General features: G+C 36.4%; 1 protein-coding gene across 2 annotated transcripts in view; it reads right to left on the bottom strand.

The window, feature by feature from the left end:
• LOC107557142 (beta-1,4-galactosyltransferase 2-like) overlaps window positions 1–18,318 on the bottom strand; it is a 113,116-nt gene that overhangs the window by 89,947 nt on the left and 4,851 nt on the right. Inside the window, exons 1-4 of one of the 2 annotated variants that reach the window (XM_016240484.1) lie at window positions 6,286–6,349; window positions 6,030–6,091; window positions 5,883–5,945; window positions 3,760–4,186 (exon numbers count right to left, since the gene is read on the bottom strand). In XM_016240484.1, coding sequence (XP_016095970.1) covers window positions 3,760–4,090 — 331 coding nt within the window. In that variant the 5' untranslated portion in view covers window positions 4,091–4,186; window positions 5,883–5,945; window positions 6,030–6,091; window positions 6,286–6,349. Of the gene's footprint in view, window positions 1–3,759; window positions 4,187–5,882; window positions 5,946–6,029; window positions 6,092–6,285; window positions 6,350–18,318 lie in introns of those variants that run through there. The other variant, XM_016240479.1, reaches the window with a different exon arrangement.

Genomic DNA, 18,318 nt, shown 5'->3' on the forward strand with positions numbered 1-18,318 from the left:
AACTTGTGTGAATGCGTGTGTTCATGTGTTAGATTAGTTTATATGTCTTAGATTTATCCAATAAAGCCTTATTTATATTGAAAAGAGAAGTATCTCGTGTTTTGTGCTCACAAGTTAATGTCTTAAACTGCCGATCTTGTTACTATGCTAATTAATAGTGTTTTCACTATATTTTGGATATAAATATCTATTGCAGAATTGATGTCATACGGCTCGTTCACTGAATCGCTGGCCGTCTCAGTGATCAGCCGTAAAACAGTGATTCTGTCCAAATGCCCTTACATATTAATGGTGGAGTTCCCTTTAAAATTTTAAATGATTCCCTTTGAGCTAAATTATTGACCTGTTTCCCTTACACCATGTTGTTGGCTATTTTTAATGCTTTAATTGCTTGCGAGTGATTATAACAAGGAAGGCCTCCTGCCGTTTATGTGGTGGCTGCCACAGCTCCCCTCCAGGAAGATGGCACCAGTGAGTCATCATCAGCCACAAGCCACACCTGCCAGCTGGGATGCAATCTACCACAGACCCCGGGTTTTCCCCGCAGGCCTCTGCCGCAATAAGATCTGTGTTCTACATGCACCTGGGACCGGCACAGACAATCTTGCTGGAAATGTCTGCTCCTTACATGCCTCAATTACATTAGAGTCTCTCTAAACTAACATCAACAGGTCAGCTCTTGTAAGCAGGATGATGGAAAGGGTGCGCCAAATTCAATCAATGTTCATTTACGAAATCTCTTTGGGCTAATAACGGCTCAATGCCATCTCAATCAAGACGATTTTTCAAAATGTTTACAGTTTTCTAATCACCAAAGAGCAAGCGTTTACTGCATACGCACTTGACTTAGCTTGACAGCAAACATCAAATATGCATTACAGTGGCATATTGAAGACTAAGCAGCATTGCAAACGACAAACTAAAATGTGGCTTTGAACTCGAGAGGCTGGGATGGTTTAATGAACAGCCTGTTCCACACTTCAACAGCTAAAGCATCTGAAAACACTTGATTCTTTGAAAACAGTGGTCGACACAGGGTGCTTTGTACTTCCAGCAGCTAGAAGACAGGAAGAAGGACACAAAAAAGCTGGGAATACAGTAAAGCGTTTTCATTTGAACACTTCCTGTCAAAGTTCCAGTGAATGACAGAATCCACTTTGCCTCACGGATGTGAGGCAGAATCGTATTTCATGAAGAGCCCCCAAAGACATTGATCAAATTCTCTCAGTATTTTGGCCCCAAGTGTGAAAATAAGTTTTGAGATGGCCATCTTGGGTTTCTGTCATTACTCATAGGGATAGGCATAAAAAGTATGAAAACGGAGGAAGAGAGAGACCCCTGAGCAGGCTAGACAGCATTCGAGTCATATGACACAGCTCAACTCCCTCCAGAGCTCTGCTTTAAACTCATTAGAAGGATATGGGTGGCAAAGGCCCGCTGCTTGCAGGCATATCAAATAGCGCTGCTGCACATTCATTATGAAGGTTTGCCCTATTATGAGCTAAAAATTGCAGTGCACTGACATCATAATTAATGAGATTTTTTTTTCTTTATGCAAATGGGGTATATTACTTTATAATGTACAGGGCTCTGACGTCCTGTTGCATAATAATCACACCTAGGAAGATGTGCCATAAAGCAGTTCTGTCCCTTTTTCCATATATTTTATTCTATGGTGAACAAGGATGGACTGACACACAGTAATGAGACAGTAAATTGGTACAGTCCTGTTAGTCATGCACACAGGTCATTTTCTCTGAACACGTCACACACTGCGTAAGAGACTGGTAATAAAGTGGTTCGGCGGATGAAATATAAGTGCGCTGAAGTATATGCTGATGTTAAATCCATTTTAACTCTCCAGTCAGCTCGGAAAACAGAGCGAGACATCGGCTTTTACAGTAATTGGAGTCTGCAGAGAATCCATTATGGCTCTGAGATGGGGAACAGTGGCTGGGGTCCTGCCCACATGTCCCTTATAACACACCAGTCATCTGTTCAGACCACTAATTGAGAGTTATGAGTGCTGTCCATGTGTTATTGTCTCTCGTATTATTCATATTATTCTTTTTTTCTTTGCACAATTGAACAATTTTCTTTGTTTTGTTCTTACTTTTATGAAGTTCCAACAGGGAAGCCTGATCTAGATCCTTGCCAAGAGCTTCCTGTTTAAGAAAACATCTGACCTAAAAGGGATAGTGAAAATTACCCCATGATTTACTCACCCTCAAACCATCCTAGGTGTATATGACTTTCTTCTTTCAGACTACAACTGTGCAGACTACTCTTTCAGAATACAATCAGAGTTATATTAAAAAACGTCCTGGCTCTTCCAAGCTTTATAATGGCATTGAATGCTGGTCGAGATTTTGAAGCAAAATAAAGTGCATCCATCCATCATAAAAAGTGCTCCACACGGTTCCGGGGGGTTAATAAAGTCCTCCTGAAGCAAAGCAATGACACACAGTAATGAGACAGTAAATTGGTACAGTCCTGTTAGTCATGCACACAGGTCATTTTCTCTGAACACGTCACACACTGCGTAAGAGACTGGTAATAAAGTGGTTCGGCGGATGAAATATAAGTGCGCTGAAGTATATGCTGATGTTAAATCCATTTTAACTCTCCAGTCAGCTCGGAAAACAGAGCGAGACATCGGCTTTTACAGTAATTGGAGTCTGCAGAGAATCCATTATGGCTCTGAGATGGGGAACAGTGGCTGGGGTCCTGCCCACATGTCCCTTATAACACACCAGTCATCTGTTCAGACCACTAATTGAGAGTTATGAGTGCTGTCCATGTGTTATTGTCTCTCGTATTATTCATATTATTCTTTTTTTCTTTGCACAATTGAACAATTTTCTTTGTTTTGTTCTTACTTTTATGAAGTTCCAACAGGGAAGCCTGATCTAGATCCTTGCCAAGAGCTTCCTGTTTAAGAAAACATCTGACCTAAAAGGGATAGTGAAAATTACCCCATGATTTACTCACCCTCAAACCATCCTAGGTGTATATGACTTTCTTCTTTCAGACTACAACTGTGCAGACTACTCTTTCAGAATACAATCAGAGTTATATTAAAAAACGTCCTGGCTCTTCCAAGCTTTATAATGGCATTGAATGCTGGTCGAGATTTTGAAGCAAAATAAAGTGCATCCATCCATCATAAAAAGTGCTCCACACGGTTCCGGGGGGTTAATAAAGTCCTCCTGAAGCAAAGCAATGCGTTTGTGTAAGAAAAATATCCATATTTAAAACTTTATAAACTAGCTTCCACTAACTGTCATACGTGCGTTCACTAGAGACTTTTCAGAGCGAGGATTGGACTCAATAGCCATCTTCGCACCGACAACATTCAGTGATTTGAAGAAGTCGTGGTCATCTTCGCCAGTGAAGGACGAACAACAACAACAAGGCGTTCCAGTGGATGACATAGGACATAGGCGTAGCATAAGCTCCGGCGTGAATATGCTAGTCTCACGAGAACCAAGTTTTGTTTACAGCAAAGGAAGACATTTTTCTTTACAAATCCTCGTGTTGTTCTTCTAATTTCCACGTTCGTCAGTTAGCGGACAGTTAGCGAAAACTAGTTTATAAAGTTTTAAATAGTGTTTAAAGAGTTGTAGTGTGTACTTGACCATAAGTTCTAGTTTAATGATAGCACACTATGTCACAATTTTGATTCTATTTTGAGTCAATGTGCAGCCCTAACACTCATACTTTTCATATACTGTATGTGTCACACCTATAAGAACTTACCCAGACCAGGCGGTACCTCCGGACATGGTGGTAATGGCTTAGGGGTTGGCGGTGTGTGGTTGGCTTCTGGCTTGGTGCTGGGCAGAAGATGGTCAGCCGTGGCCAGATAGCTTGCAAAGGTAGTGTTGGGCCGGGAGAAATTATAGTAGTAGTGGTGGGGTCCTCGTGAGCTGTTCACTCCACGGCCATTGTTGAAACGGCTGAAGATGTCAAAGCGCTGGCTGTAGACATCGAAGTAGAGGATCATCATGATGAGGAAGTGCACCAGGCAGAGCAACAGCACAGCCTTGCAGATCCGCTCCAGGGTCCGGCCCAACATCAGCCGGCTCATGGTCAAAGCCACACGGCACGCTCCGCTACACGCATCCGGTCAACGTCACCTCTCCGCGCCGCTGAACTCTCCTAGACTGCAATTCACGAATATCACCTACAAAACAAAAGTGAGGGGAGTTACATTAGACTCCTGTCCATTTATGATTTCACTGTTGAGGTGAGACTAAACTTCAGTTGCCCATCAAGCCTAAAGACAAAGCACAATTGTTAGGTTTAAATGCTCTCTATTGCAGCAGACAATTACGGGTTAACCAAACATGTTAATGCTATGTCAGAGTAGCTTCCCTATAGCTGTGCTAATACTGCAGTAGTAGATGTACTAATAACTTGCGTGTACTTGAATGTTACATAATTAATTTATAGCATTTAAAATAGTAGTCCTCAACTGGTTTTACTTTAGCACCAAGATTGTACAATGGAGTGGCAGTGGCAAACCTACATGCTACCAAAATGGTTCAAATGAATACTACTGTTCAAAAGTTTGGAGTTAGTACATCTTAAAAAAAAAATAATAATAATATTTAAATAAAATTATTAAGCAAGGGTGCATTACATTGATCAAAAGTCACAGTAAAGACATGTATAATGTAAAACTAATTATTTATATTTCAAAGAAATGTTGCTCTTTTGAACTTTCTATACATCAAAGAACCCTGACAAAAAGTATTACAGTTTCCAGAAAAAAGCTATTTCCAACACAAAATGAGCACAAAAATCTGCATATCAGAATGATTTATGAAGGATCATGTGACACTGAAGACTTACTGTAAATAGAAAAGAATTCAAAATGTTTCTGACCCTAAACTTTTGAACAAAAATGTCTTTGGTGAAACATTGATATTAACAGCAATATTAATATTAAGTTCATGGTTTGAAGCCATTTTTGTACATTTCTGTCAATAGTATTGGAAAACTTTTGATTGATTTTGCTATTTTAGCAATATGTGGCTTTATAGTTAGCTGCATTTTATTATTTGCACTTATCGTTGTTTGTTTCTTGTCGTCCACAGCTGGAAGAGACCCACCAACTGAGAAACACTGATTTTAATCATTAATCATTTATTAAAACATAAACAATTTAGAATCTTGTGAGTTCATTATTTAAGTTGGACAGACACTAGGGTTACGCCACACTTTAATTATAGAATAAGACTGCTTTGTACATCTTAGATCAATGGAAATTATTATTCATATGCATTTAAAAAGAGAATACAATAAACCCTGGCACTGAATAATCTTTAACAAAAAATTCCTTTCTCACATCATTATTTCTCTGTATAATATTGATAAATAAAGCCCAAACTCACTTTCAAAGCCCCATTAACCATGTAAAGAAAAAATCTATACAAAACGTTGTAATTTACACAGCAACAGAGAAACTGCAGCTTTCTCCAGGTTTAACTGGGATAAACTAGAAAACACTTAATAGCTGTCCAATTCTTGCTGTGAGCAATTACAATGTTGACAGGATTTTTCAATCAACCTTAAGTGTAATAGGCCAAAGGCAAGGAAATTTACGAATCAACAGACTACAGCCTGAAGTCGGAGACCTGTGGCTAATTTCTCCCTCTCACTCTCTCCTGGCGTGATCGCTGGATGAAACTGGATGGGAAAGCCTCTTGATTTCACACATTGCCAGCTGTTGAAAACTCCCCTGCGGCAGTTCGGATGGGGAGCTCACATTAGCAGCTTTTAAGCACTAACGCACAGGCTAACCGTGTCGGGGAGGAAGTATAGGATATACGGATCTGTCAACACCTGCAGCGAATGGGCCCGTAACCACACCTCACCTCCACCCTCGTCCACTACCCCGCACAGCATGTGTGACTCCTCTGCAATAACCATCATCAGCACTAGGGAGAAAAAAAACACTGTCTGACACAATTCACACGGCTCAGCCTGGTTTGAGCTCCTTCAGAGAATCGCTCAACACTCACCAACCCCCATCATGAGTCACACCGGCAGTCACAGACACAGGAACAAGCCAAAAATACTGTTACTGAGAGGTGGGAGAAGAGGTAAGATACAAAATAAGAATAGAAGATGACTGGGAAAGGAAAATAAGGTGCAAGGAGTCAATGGACAGAAAGAAGACAACAACAGCAGAAAGAGAGAAACTATACAGAATCAGTGTCTAAATGCCAGCATTTCATCAAATTTGCATCAAATTCAATGAAGAACCAATTACTATACTTATGATGAAGTATGTTGTGTAGTTATGCAGTTGTCGGAGAATGGCAGTTATCCAAGCCCAACGAGCAGCATAGCAGAACGAGTGAAGGATACGCTTCATTCCTCTTGTGTTGTCATTCCCCTTGTAGCACGTGCAAGTAACGATTCTCTGTCAACCAATCAAAGTTCTGCAGTGAGTCTAGCTCCACCCTTTAGGTACTGAACTACTAATGAGCCACAAGGTACAAAGGTGTAACTTTTTCAAAGGTACCGCAACAGTGACAGCTTTTGTCCTTTTTTTTCTGAGAGTGTATTCGGGGAAAAAAATTACACCTACAGAGACAGAGACAGAGAGAGAGAGAGTGGAGGGGGGAGGGGGTTGGTGTGGGGGTGTCCAGGGTTTGTTTTTCTCCATTCTAAAGTCCAGTAAAACGTTGCAACTATATCTATGGCTTCCTACAGCTAACATCATTAAATTATTTATTGTTATATTTATGTTATGGAGTAATATTGGGAAATATTATTACATTTTAAAATATCTGTTTGCTACTTTAATATATTTAAAATTATAAATAATATATTCCTTTGATGGCAAAACTGAATATTCAGTGGTCTCCAGTGTCACATGATCCTTCAGAATATATATATATATATACATATATTGTAAATAACATTGTAATAATTGTAACATTTTGATCCAATTTATTGTGTCCTTATAATTACTGAATAAAAGTGTAATATTGGGAAATATTATTACATTTTAAAATATCTGTTTGCTACTTTAATATATTTAAAATTATAAATAATATATTCCTTTGATGGCAAAACTGAATATTCAGTGGTCTCCAGTGTCACATGATCCTTCAGAAATCATTCTAATATTCTGATTTGGTGCTCAAGAAACATTTCTTATTATCGATGTTGACAGTGCTGCCTAATATTTTGTAGAAACTGTAATACTTCTTTTCAGGATTATTTGGTGAATAGAAAACGTATTTATTTGACACACACACACACACACATACACACACACACACACACACACACATATATATACAGGACTTAAGGCCTGTTCACACCATAATTATAAAGATAACGATAAAGATATAGTTCTAAAAATCGTTCTCAATATTAAAGAGTCCACACCACAGCTATAACGATAAAGGCACAGAGAAACAATATCGTTGGAATCCCTTTCAGAATTATTTTTTCCAGATGATGAACAATAAAAACATTGACACCTAATCAGAATCAATCCTGCTGTAACGAGCTCGAGAATTTAAAGACAAGTGTGCGCTTAGAATAAACAGACAATATAATCTGCTGGTGGCTGCTAATATAGCCTAGTAGTTATCTTTATAGTTATTATTCTTGGTGTGAATGGGCCTTTACATACATAAATTGCCATCCATCTCATAATTCTCTGCATATATGTCTTTTCATCTCCCATGGCCTTATGGGACAGCAAAGTGTCCAGTGGTTGCACACTCCAGGCAGTACGTCATTCAGTTATTGTTCGTTTACTACAACAAGAGACCTTAAATCAGTCTATCAGCCTCACTCACGGTTCTCTCTACTTATCACATTTTCTGTGATCATTCTGTGATCATTTCTGGCACTCTGGCACTGTCCTTTGGCCCCTGTACTCCTGCACTATAAAAACAAATGTCAAATCAGTTAACGCATGAATACAATTTAACCATGGCAAATGATAAATAAATAAAATAATACAAAAATAAACGTCTGTGGTACCTACAGGACTTAAGGCCTGTTCACACCATAATTATAAAGATAACGATAAAGATATAGTTCTAAAAATCGTTCTCAATATTAAAGAGTCCACACCACAGCTATAACGATAAAGGCACAGAGAAACAATATCGTTGGAATCCCTTTCAGAATTATTTTTTCCAGATGATGAACAATAAAAACATTGACACCTAATCAGAATCAATCCTGCTGTAACGAGCTCGAGAATTTAAAGCGGCAGACAAGTGTGCGCTTAGAATAAACAGACAATATAATCTTCTGGTGGCTGCTAATATAGCCTAGTAGTTATCTTTATAGTTATTATTCTTGGTGTGAATGGGCCTTTACATACATAAATTGCCATCCATCTCATAATTCTCTGCATATATGTCTTTTCATCTCCCGTGGCCTTATGGGACAGCAAAGTGTCCAGTGGTTGCACACTCCAGGCAGTACGTCATTCAGTTATTGTTCGTTTACTACAACAAGAGACCTTAAATCAGTCTATCAGCCTCACTCACGGTTCTCTCTACTTATCACATTTTCTGTGATCATTCAGGTTAACTGCCAAGGAAAGCCAACAGAGGCTGCACAGGGCTGGCAAAATTTCAATTTCAGATTTTGGTAGCCCGAAAATTTATTAACTATACTTTTTTTAAATATAGAAAATCAGACAGGAGTTTAATGTCAATCAAAAATATTTTCAATACACAAATATCAACAAATATGAAGGAAGGAATTTTATTTCACTATTTACAGGGTATCTGCAGAATTTTGAAAAATTAATTTAAGGCGATTTATGACCCATTTTAAGAGCTGCACAAGAAAAATTAACAGTATGAGTGGGGTTGGACAAGGTCTGTGAAAAATACCAACGACACGTTTCTGAGGACAGTCGGTTCCCTTCAGATGCATTCAAATAAAGACATCCGCGCTGCATTTTGACTTAACACGTGCTGCTCTCATATTTATTCAATGGCATCATTGCCTTTTGAAGTTTAATCCAGCCGTATATCGCGACTCTTGTCTTTCCGTCCCCAACTGTAAAAACTCTTGAAATTATAATTAAGACATTTCTTATACCATTAAACGTATTTAAAACTTTTTATGGCCTTAAGTTTGATACAACTCACTTTATGAGTTTTTAAGGACCCGTGGGAGATCTGCATTTAAGATACATTTTGGTAGCCCGACTGGAAAACACAATAGCCCCGGGACGTCGGGCTAGAGATTTTGCGAGCCCTGCTGCAAATTCTGCAGTGTGCATCTTTCTCTGGAGCTGGAGCTGTGGGTGGATGTTTCAGCACATTAATGGTCCTTAATATAGGACATCAATATAACACTAACCCAATAAGACTGAGGTCCCTCTAAGTTGCTACTTCATTGATATATGGTCTTCTCTCAAAATCACATTTGCAAACTCCTTGTCTTTGCTTTTGCTGTCATCAGTTCCTTCTCTTTACTCTCTTCTATAGTATGAACTAGAAGTTTGTCTCAAAGAATATTGTATGCTGAAGTCCCAATACCAAAGCTCCTAAAATATTCATCACAGCTCCAAAGGCCTTGTAGAAGAAGAAGACCCCCTTGGCAAAATGTTGAGCAAAAAGACTTTCTCCAAAGCTCCTACCACACATAGACCATCATTTCCTTAGTTTCACTTCTTAGCCATAAGACAGAAAAAAGTTTTTTTTATCAAAGCACTTTATAGCTAAATTTCAACTGTCATTTTGGGAATAAAGCAATATAGAATGAGAAAAAAAATAATTAGTAAGACAATATCAAACCAGCTACTCTTTTCAAATGCTAATCAATTCTTCCATAAATGGAACACTTCCAGATGCCCTAGATTAAATTCCACAGGACTGTGCTCATTAATTTAGTATATCCACTTAACTGTAATATTACTCATTTTCTCAAAGGGGGACTTACTATGCACTGGTTCTCAAAGCCTCTGTTGAAAGTGCCAATGTTAATGAGGTTACATTTTTGAGCACTCCAGAAGTTAGCAATTCGGTCTCAATAAAGTCAGGATCAATAATAAGCTAAGCCTTTGAATCAAATATTGTCCCACATTAGACTAACTTAATAAACTACAAAAAGACTGACAGCAGCACAAACTCAAGCAGCTCAGGCTGACCCATAACAGAATTACCCAAAAATAGAGGCTTATGAATATTTTACATCCCACCTGCCATAAACTAATGGGTGAAAAAAGCAAGGTTTTACATCGACACAAGGGAATCCATCAAATTAACTGGCAACAAAATGTGTACAGCATCTAAATGCTTAATTTTTTATGACCAACAATGAACGAACCACCGAACAGTGGCACTTACATTATTCATGTTGACCTTCAACCCAGCATTCAAACAATCAAATGTTAACTAAAGTGTAAACAGAAGAGATCAAAGTGTATTTGCAGGACATGCCTGTACAAAATCTATTTTTTAATTGCACTTAACAAGCTTGTTGTTGAGCTATAATGATCTACGCTTAAATGACAGTCAAAATATATTAGCTTATTTTTATTATTTGTATTTTTATAAGGGTTAATGTCATGAGTAGGACATTATGAACATAGACATAAGGGCAAATATACAGTACCTTTAAAAAGTTTGTAATGAGTAAGATTTTTTTTAAAGAAATTAATACAGTGAGGATAGCATAAAGACATAAACGATTTCCATTTCAAATAAATGTTATCATTTAAACTTTCTATTCATCAAAGAATCCTGAGAAAAGCTTGTCACAGCATAGACAAAATTATATTAATTATTATATATATATATAAAATTGCTCATCACAACTGTTCTCCACAGTGATCTTAAAAAAAAATGTTTCTTGAGCACCAAATCAACATATAAGATGATTTCTGAAGGATCATGCGGCATTGAAGACTGGAGCTGGAGTAATGGCTTCTGAAATTTCAGCTTTGCCATCACAGATATATATATATATACACCATAGTCTAGTTTTCATAAGAAACAGTGTTATGAGAGCAGAACAGCTTGTAGGCCACCAATTAAACACTGAATGATTTGAAGATAAATAATTTTGTAGGAATTGTATTGTGTCCTTCCTGAAGATAAAGTGACAAGGCAACAGCTAGAATGGAAAAAGAAACAGGTGTAGCACAGCATGAGTGACTCAATAAAGAAACATCTGGTGGTGTGGGAGGGTTATCTTGTGCTTCAGAAACCACATCTGCATCAGGAAATGACAGATTCAGCCATCTCCCACTGCCTAAAGCACTTTTCAACAATATATTAATCACTCTCTCATGCCGTCTTTCGCACACAGTTGTAACTTCCACATGTGATTGTGACATTATAATGTACAGACTGCAGATTTCGGGGAGATTTAGGTGGGCAGCCTCTCTAGTTTCTCCATAATTCAAAATGACATTAATGGCTGCGGTTCACAAAAGACTCATCAGTCATCTATTTACAAACTGCCTAGCTAGATGGAGGCATAAATGTGAGATTTAATGGCTCGGGAACCACAGATTCTGGTTCTGGTCAGACGACAGATTGTATTGAGAGCTATAATTGATAAACACTAATTGTGCCATAATGCATTTGGGTGATTCTTCAATTGGGAACCCTTTGAAACCTTGACAAATGAAACTTCATATGTCCAAGAATAAAAACGTGATCATGGCCACTGATACTGTGTTTGTGATGACATTTTTGGAGAAATAAGCCTTGAACTTGCTAACACAAGTTAGCCAGCAGTCAGTTCAGTATGAATCTATAAAAATGCAACTATAATTCTAAAATAATAACAGATAACCAATAAAAAGTACTCTCAAATCATGAGGAAAAAAAACATTTCTGATCCTCATGTGGTCCCGTTGCTTCTAATTTTCATCATAACCAAATATATATTTTTGCAAAAAAGTCATTGTTTTCTGAAATGCTAGGTGTGATGCCAATTGCCCGCTAGTTTCCTAATTTCTAGGAATGCACCGAAATGAAAATTCTTGGCCGAAGCCGAAACCGAACAAAATTAAACACTGGGCCGAAGGCCGAAGGTCGAATACCGAATACGGTTTTTCGAGTTTTTTCCCCCATGTATTTTGCCTTTTTTTTTTACCATTGCATAAATTAAAAAGCCAAAATGTGCTTTTCACTGTTTTGTCTTGCTTTTCAAAGAAAAAAATCAATTACAAAACAACAATTAAAAAATATTTAACACTGAACATTTTTAAACATTCTAGCAGACACTATACCAACAAAGCACAATTTAACTTTAAATTAATAAGTTAGTAAAATAATAATTTTTGGCCATCAGACCCCCTTCTTGAATCAGGCATGTTTTTTTTGTTTTTTTTACTGTGCAATTAAAAGCAGCCTTGCTGAGAAGAGAAAAATATTACAGATCCTAATTTGAACACTATGTGTGAATGTTATAATAAATGTATTAAAACAGAGCTGTTGTAATGATTATTATCATTATTATTGTCTTACTTTTTATTTTATTTTACAGAACAATAGTAAAATTACAATACTAACATTTATGAATGTTGATAAGAGTTTTGCTTTTTCTCAACTTTTATTTTGGTGGAAACGTGCAGGAAGACCTCAATGCTTATTTTTGTTGACAACAGATTTATAAATGAGTCTCATTACGAATACGTCGCACGTATCGCATTGTCACATGCCTTGTAAAAATTCATAAAAATGTGACTGAGCAACTGACTTTCCTCACAGCAGATTTTCCTCACGCTTTGAACTTTGAACCCTGGTTAACAAGCAGATCTGCTGTGAGTTTGTGCAGCGCTGTCAGAATACATGCAATGCGCGTGTATTAGAAAACATAACGTTCTGCAGTTTATTACTAATTGTTTAAGGCCATTTCGCGATTTCAATCATCATACAGTAAACCAGCAACAATCACCCCTTCCTCTTCTCAATGAAGACATGCGATGCAGTACTAAACAGTCTCTCGCTGTCAGAGCTTGTAATGATTTTTGCGTCTTTCTCCGACAGTTTAAATGCTTCCACACTGCTGACGTGTGTGCTGCATAATAAAGAGTGTGGGCATCTCACTCTGCACTGGTTGCTATTTGATCGCGTCATTGTTCGGTACAATTTATTCAGTCTTTTCGCTTATTTTCGGCCGAATAATTTCGGTTGCCGAACATTCGGTGCATCCCTACTAATTTCAATACCTTTTATAAATAAACTATGGACGGAAAGTTAAAAAGTTTGAGTTTCACTAAAAACTTAGAAAAATGTAATTAAAGAGACACAAAAAAAAGCTTAAAGCTGGCCAAAATATTTTGAATACTTCTCTAAAATCAACCTAAGAGACAGAACATTTCCCTTAACTGAAGACTTAACACATTTGCAATCAAAAACATTCAAACTACATATTTTTTAGCATTTATAACAACGCGAAAAAAAAGTAATAAACTGGGCCCAAACCAACAAACTGTACTGGATGCATTTCCCACTGTGGTGTTCCTCCAAGATTAAAAAGCCCTATAGCCACCCTCCTGCTCTCATTGACTCTTAACTTTTATAAAGAATATCTCTTTGGATTTGAGACTTTAGTCTTTGCAACTTTACAGATCTTCTTTATGCACCAAGAGCTTGTAACACTTCAAAGAGAAAGGAAAACTTGAAATCACATCATATGACCCCTTTAACTCTGGCATGCACACTTTTAATCTCTTAAAAGGCAGTCCGTAACTTTTGGCGCTCTAGCGGTTAATAAACAGAACTGCGTGCGTCTTGCGGAAGAACATTGTAGCCGGAGCTACTTCTCTCTGTTTATGTCTATGGCGAATCACGCAGGTACTGGGCTACTCCGCAGCGGTACCTACCCGAACCAGTCTAAATAGTCCGAATATAAACACTTATTATAGGTGTACCGTAGTGATTCAGGACAAGCCAAAAACACGGTTTGGAAAATGGATTCATGGTGTACTCGCTTATTATATAAATTTTGTACATTTTGAACACAAAAAAGTTACGGACTGCAGCTTTAAATTTACTCTGAGGCCAGCAACAAGCCAAGAAATATCTAACACCAAAGAGTGTGAAACTTATCACACATGAAGGCATGTATAAACTAGTGAGGTGTGAATATAACTAATTGCATTACAGTTATTTTCTGATATCCGATCCGAGTTAGCTGCACACTCCTGATCCAAAGGCCTGAAAAATATTGAGTACAATACAAATATTGTATTGAATTGTCTTATAAATACCCATAATTAACTATTTACATCTTCTACATATGTATATTTGAGAACAATATAGAATTATTATTTTTTTTAAATAAACCAATAATCATTTGATATCAAATTGTTTTGCATGCAGACCTAGCCTACATATGAAAATTGAGAAAATATTGAGAATTTTGAAATAAACATCAAAACATGTTTCTCCCCTCTCTGTGTTGAAATTGGTACATTAAAAGCATTGTTGCTCTGTGAAAGTGGACATGCTACAAGGACGGTAGCTGATTTCAATTAGCCTACAGACTATTATAACAGCGTGCAACATAATATGGTGTGACATTACACCAGGAGTATAATGTAATACAGTATTTGGCATGTCACACCATAAACAAATACAATTAGTCACACCATAGACTTATTTGTAATTATAGACTGCATTTAAGACTGCCATTTACCAAAAAAAAAAAATTATAATAATAATAATTTTAGGCCATTAGTGTTTTCACCAACAACAACAAAAAATGTTTTTAAGCCAGTTATTTCTATCTTTTGCTGTAGTGTGTCAGTAGGAAATATCAGTTTACATTTCCAAACATTTATTTTGCCATTAATTGTAATAATCCAGTGAGATTTTTGTATACACAAGGAGTCTGACAACAGAGATCTGATCTCACCATCATCAGTCCGTCTGGAATGACATGAAGAAACAGAAAAGAAACGCTTCAAGAAACCTTCCTACAAAGCTACAATACTGTGAGAAGTTTTAGGCACTTGTGAAAAAATGCTGTAAAGTGAGGATGCTTTCAAAAAAAATACCATAAATAGATTTTATTTATAAATTAACTTCTATTAACTAAATTAAATCAACATTTGGTGTGACCAACCTTTGTGTTTAAAACAGCTTTTGTCCTACGTACACTTGCACATAGTTTTTCAGCTATCTTTGCAGGAAGGTTTTGGAGACGTTGCCACAGTTCTTCTGGATTTAGTCTGTGTCAGTTTTTTCTGTTTCTTCATGTCATTCTAGACGGACTGATGATGGTGAGATCAGATCTCACTGAAATACTGCACTGTAAAAAATTAGTGTCATTTTAACTGTAATATACTGTAAAAACGGCAGTAAATTCCCATACAATATACAGGGAAAAAACAGACATTTCATGTACGTTTACAGTAAAAATTGTTTTTAGAAGTAAAAAAAAAAAGGAACAAATCAACGTACAATTTACAGACAAAAACTGTAAACTGATATTCCCAGAAATCCTGGCTTGACAATGACACTCCACATTTTAAAGTATTTTGTTTAAAATAATCATGTTTCTTAATAGTTTTTGTTATATTTATATATAGAAGATAGAAATAACTGGCTTAAAACCTTTTTTTTTTTTGTGAAAATACTAATGGCCTAAGACTTTTGCACAGTAGTGTTTATTTTCACTTTCACAAGCTAGTGACAAAAAAAAGAAAAGAAGGGGATTGCATCCACTCACTCACCAGCACAGCCACATGGATGTGAGGCAGAGAGGTCAGTGGCATGACATGTCATACCCATGCAGGACTAAAGATTTGATAAACACTCATGGCATCAGGTGAAGAGAGTCGAGCTGAGAGTCACTGGCCTCTGGCTTCCATTTCATTACTCTGAATACCAGCCTCCCTGTGGACACGACACCATTCACCTCACGCTGGCATACATCCCTAAAACCTGTGCTCTAGAGCTCTGCAAACAACATATGCTACATGCCACTTCACAAAACACTTACACTTCTATTAATGTAAAGAGCATTTTATCCTGTTCAACCCTAGAGGAGGTCGTTTTTTGTGACTTTTAATTTTACTCTTAATAAAAGCTTAATGAATCAGACGAATATATTGATATTCGCTACAGGAATATATGGATCTGGGACATAAAGACTTTAGTTAATCAAGCTTATTGACATGTTGCCACTCCTATGTGTTGCACATAGCACCATATTGACAAGTAATATTGTCTAATAGCCTAAAGTTTTCTCCATTCTGCCAATATTTTGTGAAGTATATTTAAGATTATGTAATTACTTGTTTCATATAAAAATGTTTTGGATAACACTGTAGGTTTTACACAGATATATTAGTTTGAGCATCTGCTCAACCAGAGACGAGAGCTTGAGGGCAGGACTATCTGTTTCACTGGCCAATGCTAGACAGAGGGAGTGATTAGGAAAAATGTCTACACTTTTAACTTACAGTATATCTGGATAGAGTCTAAACAGAACACTGCCTGCTCTATATTACTAGACTTTATAATAACTACACACTAGTGGAAAAAATGCACAACTAAAAAGGGCCTTTCACAATGCATAGTTGACAAGTACTACTAAAACACAAAAACTAAAATAAGTGAAAAACTCTAAATGAATTTTCCTTAAAGAAACATAATACATACATAAGTTGTTTTGCATAAGCTTCAAACAGCTTTGGCAATACACTAGTCAAAGCTGTCAAGCTCAAATTGGGTTACAAAGTCAGACTCAGCAAAACATCCCTGAAGAAAACCCAACCCACTAATCGCTGAAGATTAAAATGAGCTTAATTAGATGCTTCATATTGACTTACAGGAGGCTAAGAGCCCACATATTGAAAATATCTGCCTAAAAAAGACGATTTTTCCACATTAAAAGTGTGCTTTTCTGTCTGCATGCTTCCATCCTCCTCTGGCTGGAAATCTGTGGCCAGCACCTGTTCAGGGGGATGCAAACGTGACTTTAATTTCAGATTATACTGAATGGTACTCTGCTTGAAGACCCACTCAGCTACACTTTCAATCTAATGATGAGTATAGCCTACACTTTTTGAAACACATTCAGCTCACTCCTGTCCTGTGATGTAAACATCACTTACAAGATCCTGTGCTGTAGTGTTGTGTCATGTTGCCTTCTCTAGCCTGACTATGCCAGAAAATGCGATGTCTGAATTCGGAGGTGTAAAAATGAAATAATATGGTACTCAGATGTCAGTTTTACTGCAGATAAAACAATGCAAATGTATTATTTGCAGCTAGTCAAATTAAAGAAATATTCCATGTTCAAAACAAGTTAAGTTGAAGTTAATTTCTACAAAAATTTATTTCAGTCGGTACCTCCTTTTTCTTGAAAACAACAAAAAATTGGGTTACAGTGAGGCACTTGCAATGCAAGTAATTTGAGCCAATCTGTAAAAGTAAAAAACTCACTTTATAGATCAAATAATACACAAGCTTTAACAGAAGTGCTATAAAGAATTAATATATAAAACTGTAAGCTTCACATCATTTTTTGCATTATTTATATACTACTGTAATATTTATTACAATTTATTATAAATATTTTATTTGTATTTTTTTAGTGTTCATTTAAACTTCAGTTTAAAATTTTAAGTTTTTTTTATTTTTCACTTTTTTTAATGAAATTAGCATTATTAATTTTTAGCAATAATTGATTTTTAGGTTTTGTTTTAGTTTTAGTAATACTTCAACTTATTTTATGTCAGTTAGTTAGTTGCCAAGGTAACATTTCAAATTTCCATTTTAGCCAAGTTTTTCCATTAACATTTTATTTCAGCTTTATTTCAAAATAGGGTTGGACGATATGGCTAAAATTTATATCACGATATACTTCTTAATTGCGATACGATTATGATATAATTACGATATCGATATGAACACTATTTATCTGAAATAGAAATCTTTTGTAACATTATAAATGCCTTTATCATCACTTTTGATCAATTTTAAGCATCCTTGCTAAATAAAAGTATTAATTTCTATAATTTCTTTCCCCAAAAAAATAATAAAAATTATACTGACTCCAAGCTTTTGAATGGAATAGTGTATGTTACAAAAGCTTTTTTATTTCAGATAAATGCTGATCTTTGGATCTTTCTGTTCATCAACGAATCCTGAAAAAAAAATATTTACTCAACTGTTTTAAATATTGATAATCAGCAAATCAGCATATTAGAATGATTTCTGAAGGATCGTGTGACACTGAAGACTGGAGTAACGACTGCTGAAAATTTAGCTTTGATCATAGGAATAAATTACATTTTAAAATCTATTAAAATAGAAAGCAATTTTAAATGGTAAAAATATTTCAACA

Source organism: Sinocyclocheilus grahami, unplaced genomic scaffold (genome assembly GCF_001515645.1).
Source record: "Sinocyclocheilus grahami isolate Dianchi unplaced genomic scaffold, SAMN03320097.WGS_v1.1 scaffold21.1, whole genome shotgun sequence".
NCBI lineage: Eukaryota > Metazoa > Chordata > Actinopteri > Cypriniformes > Cyprinidae > Sinocyclocheilus > Sinocyclocheilus grahami.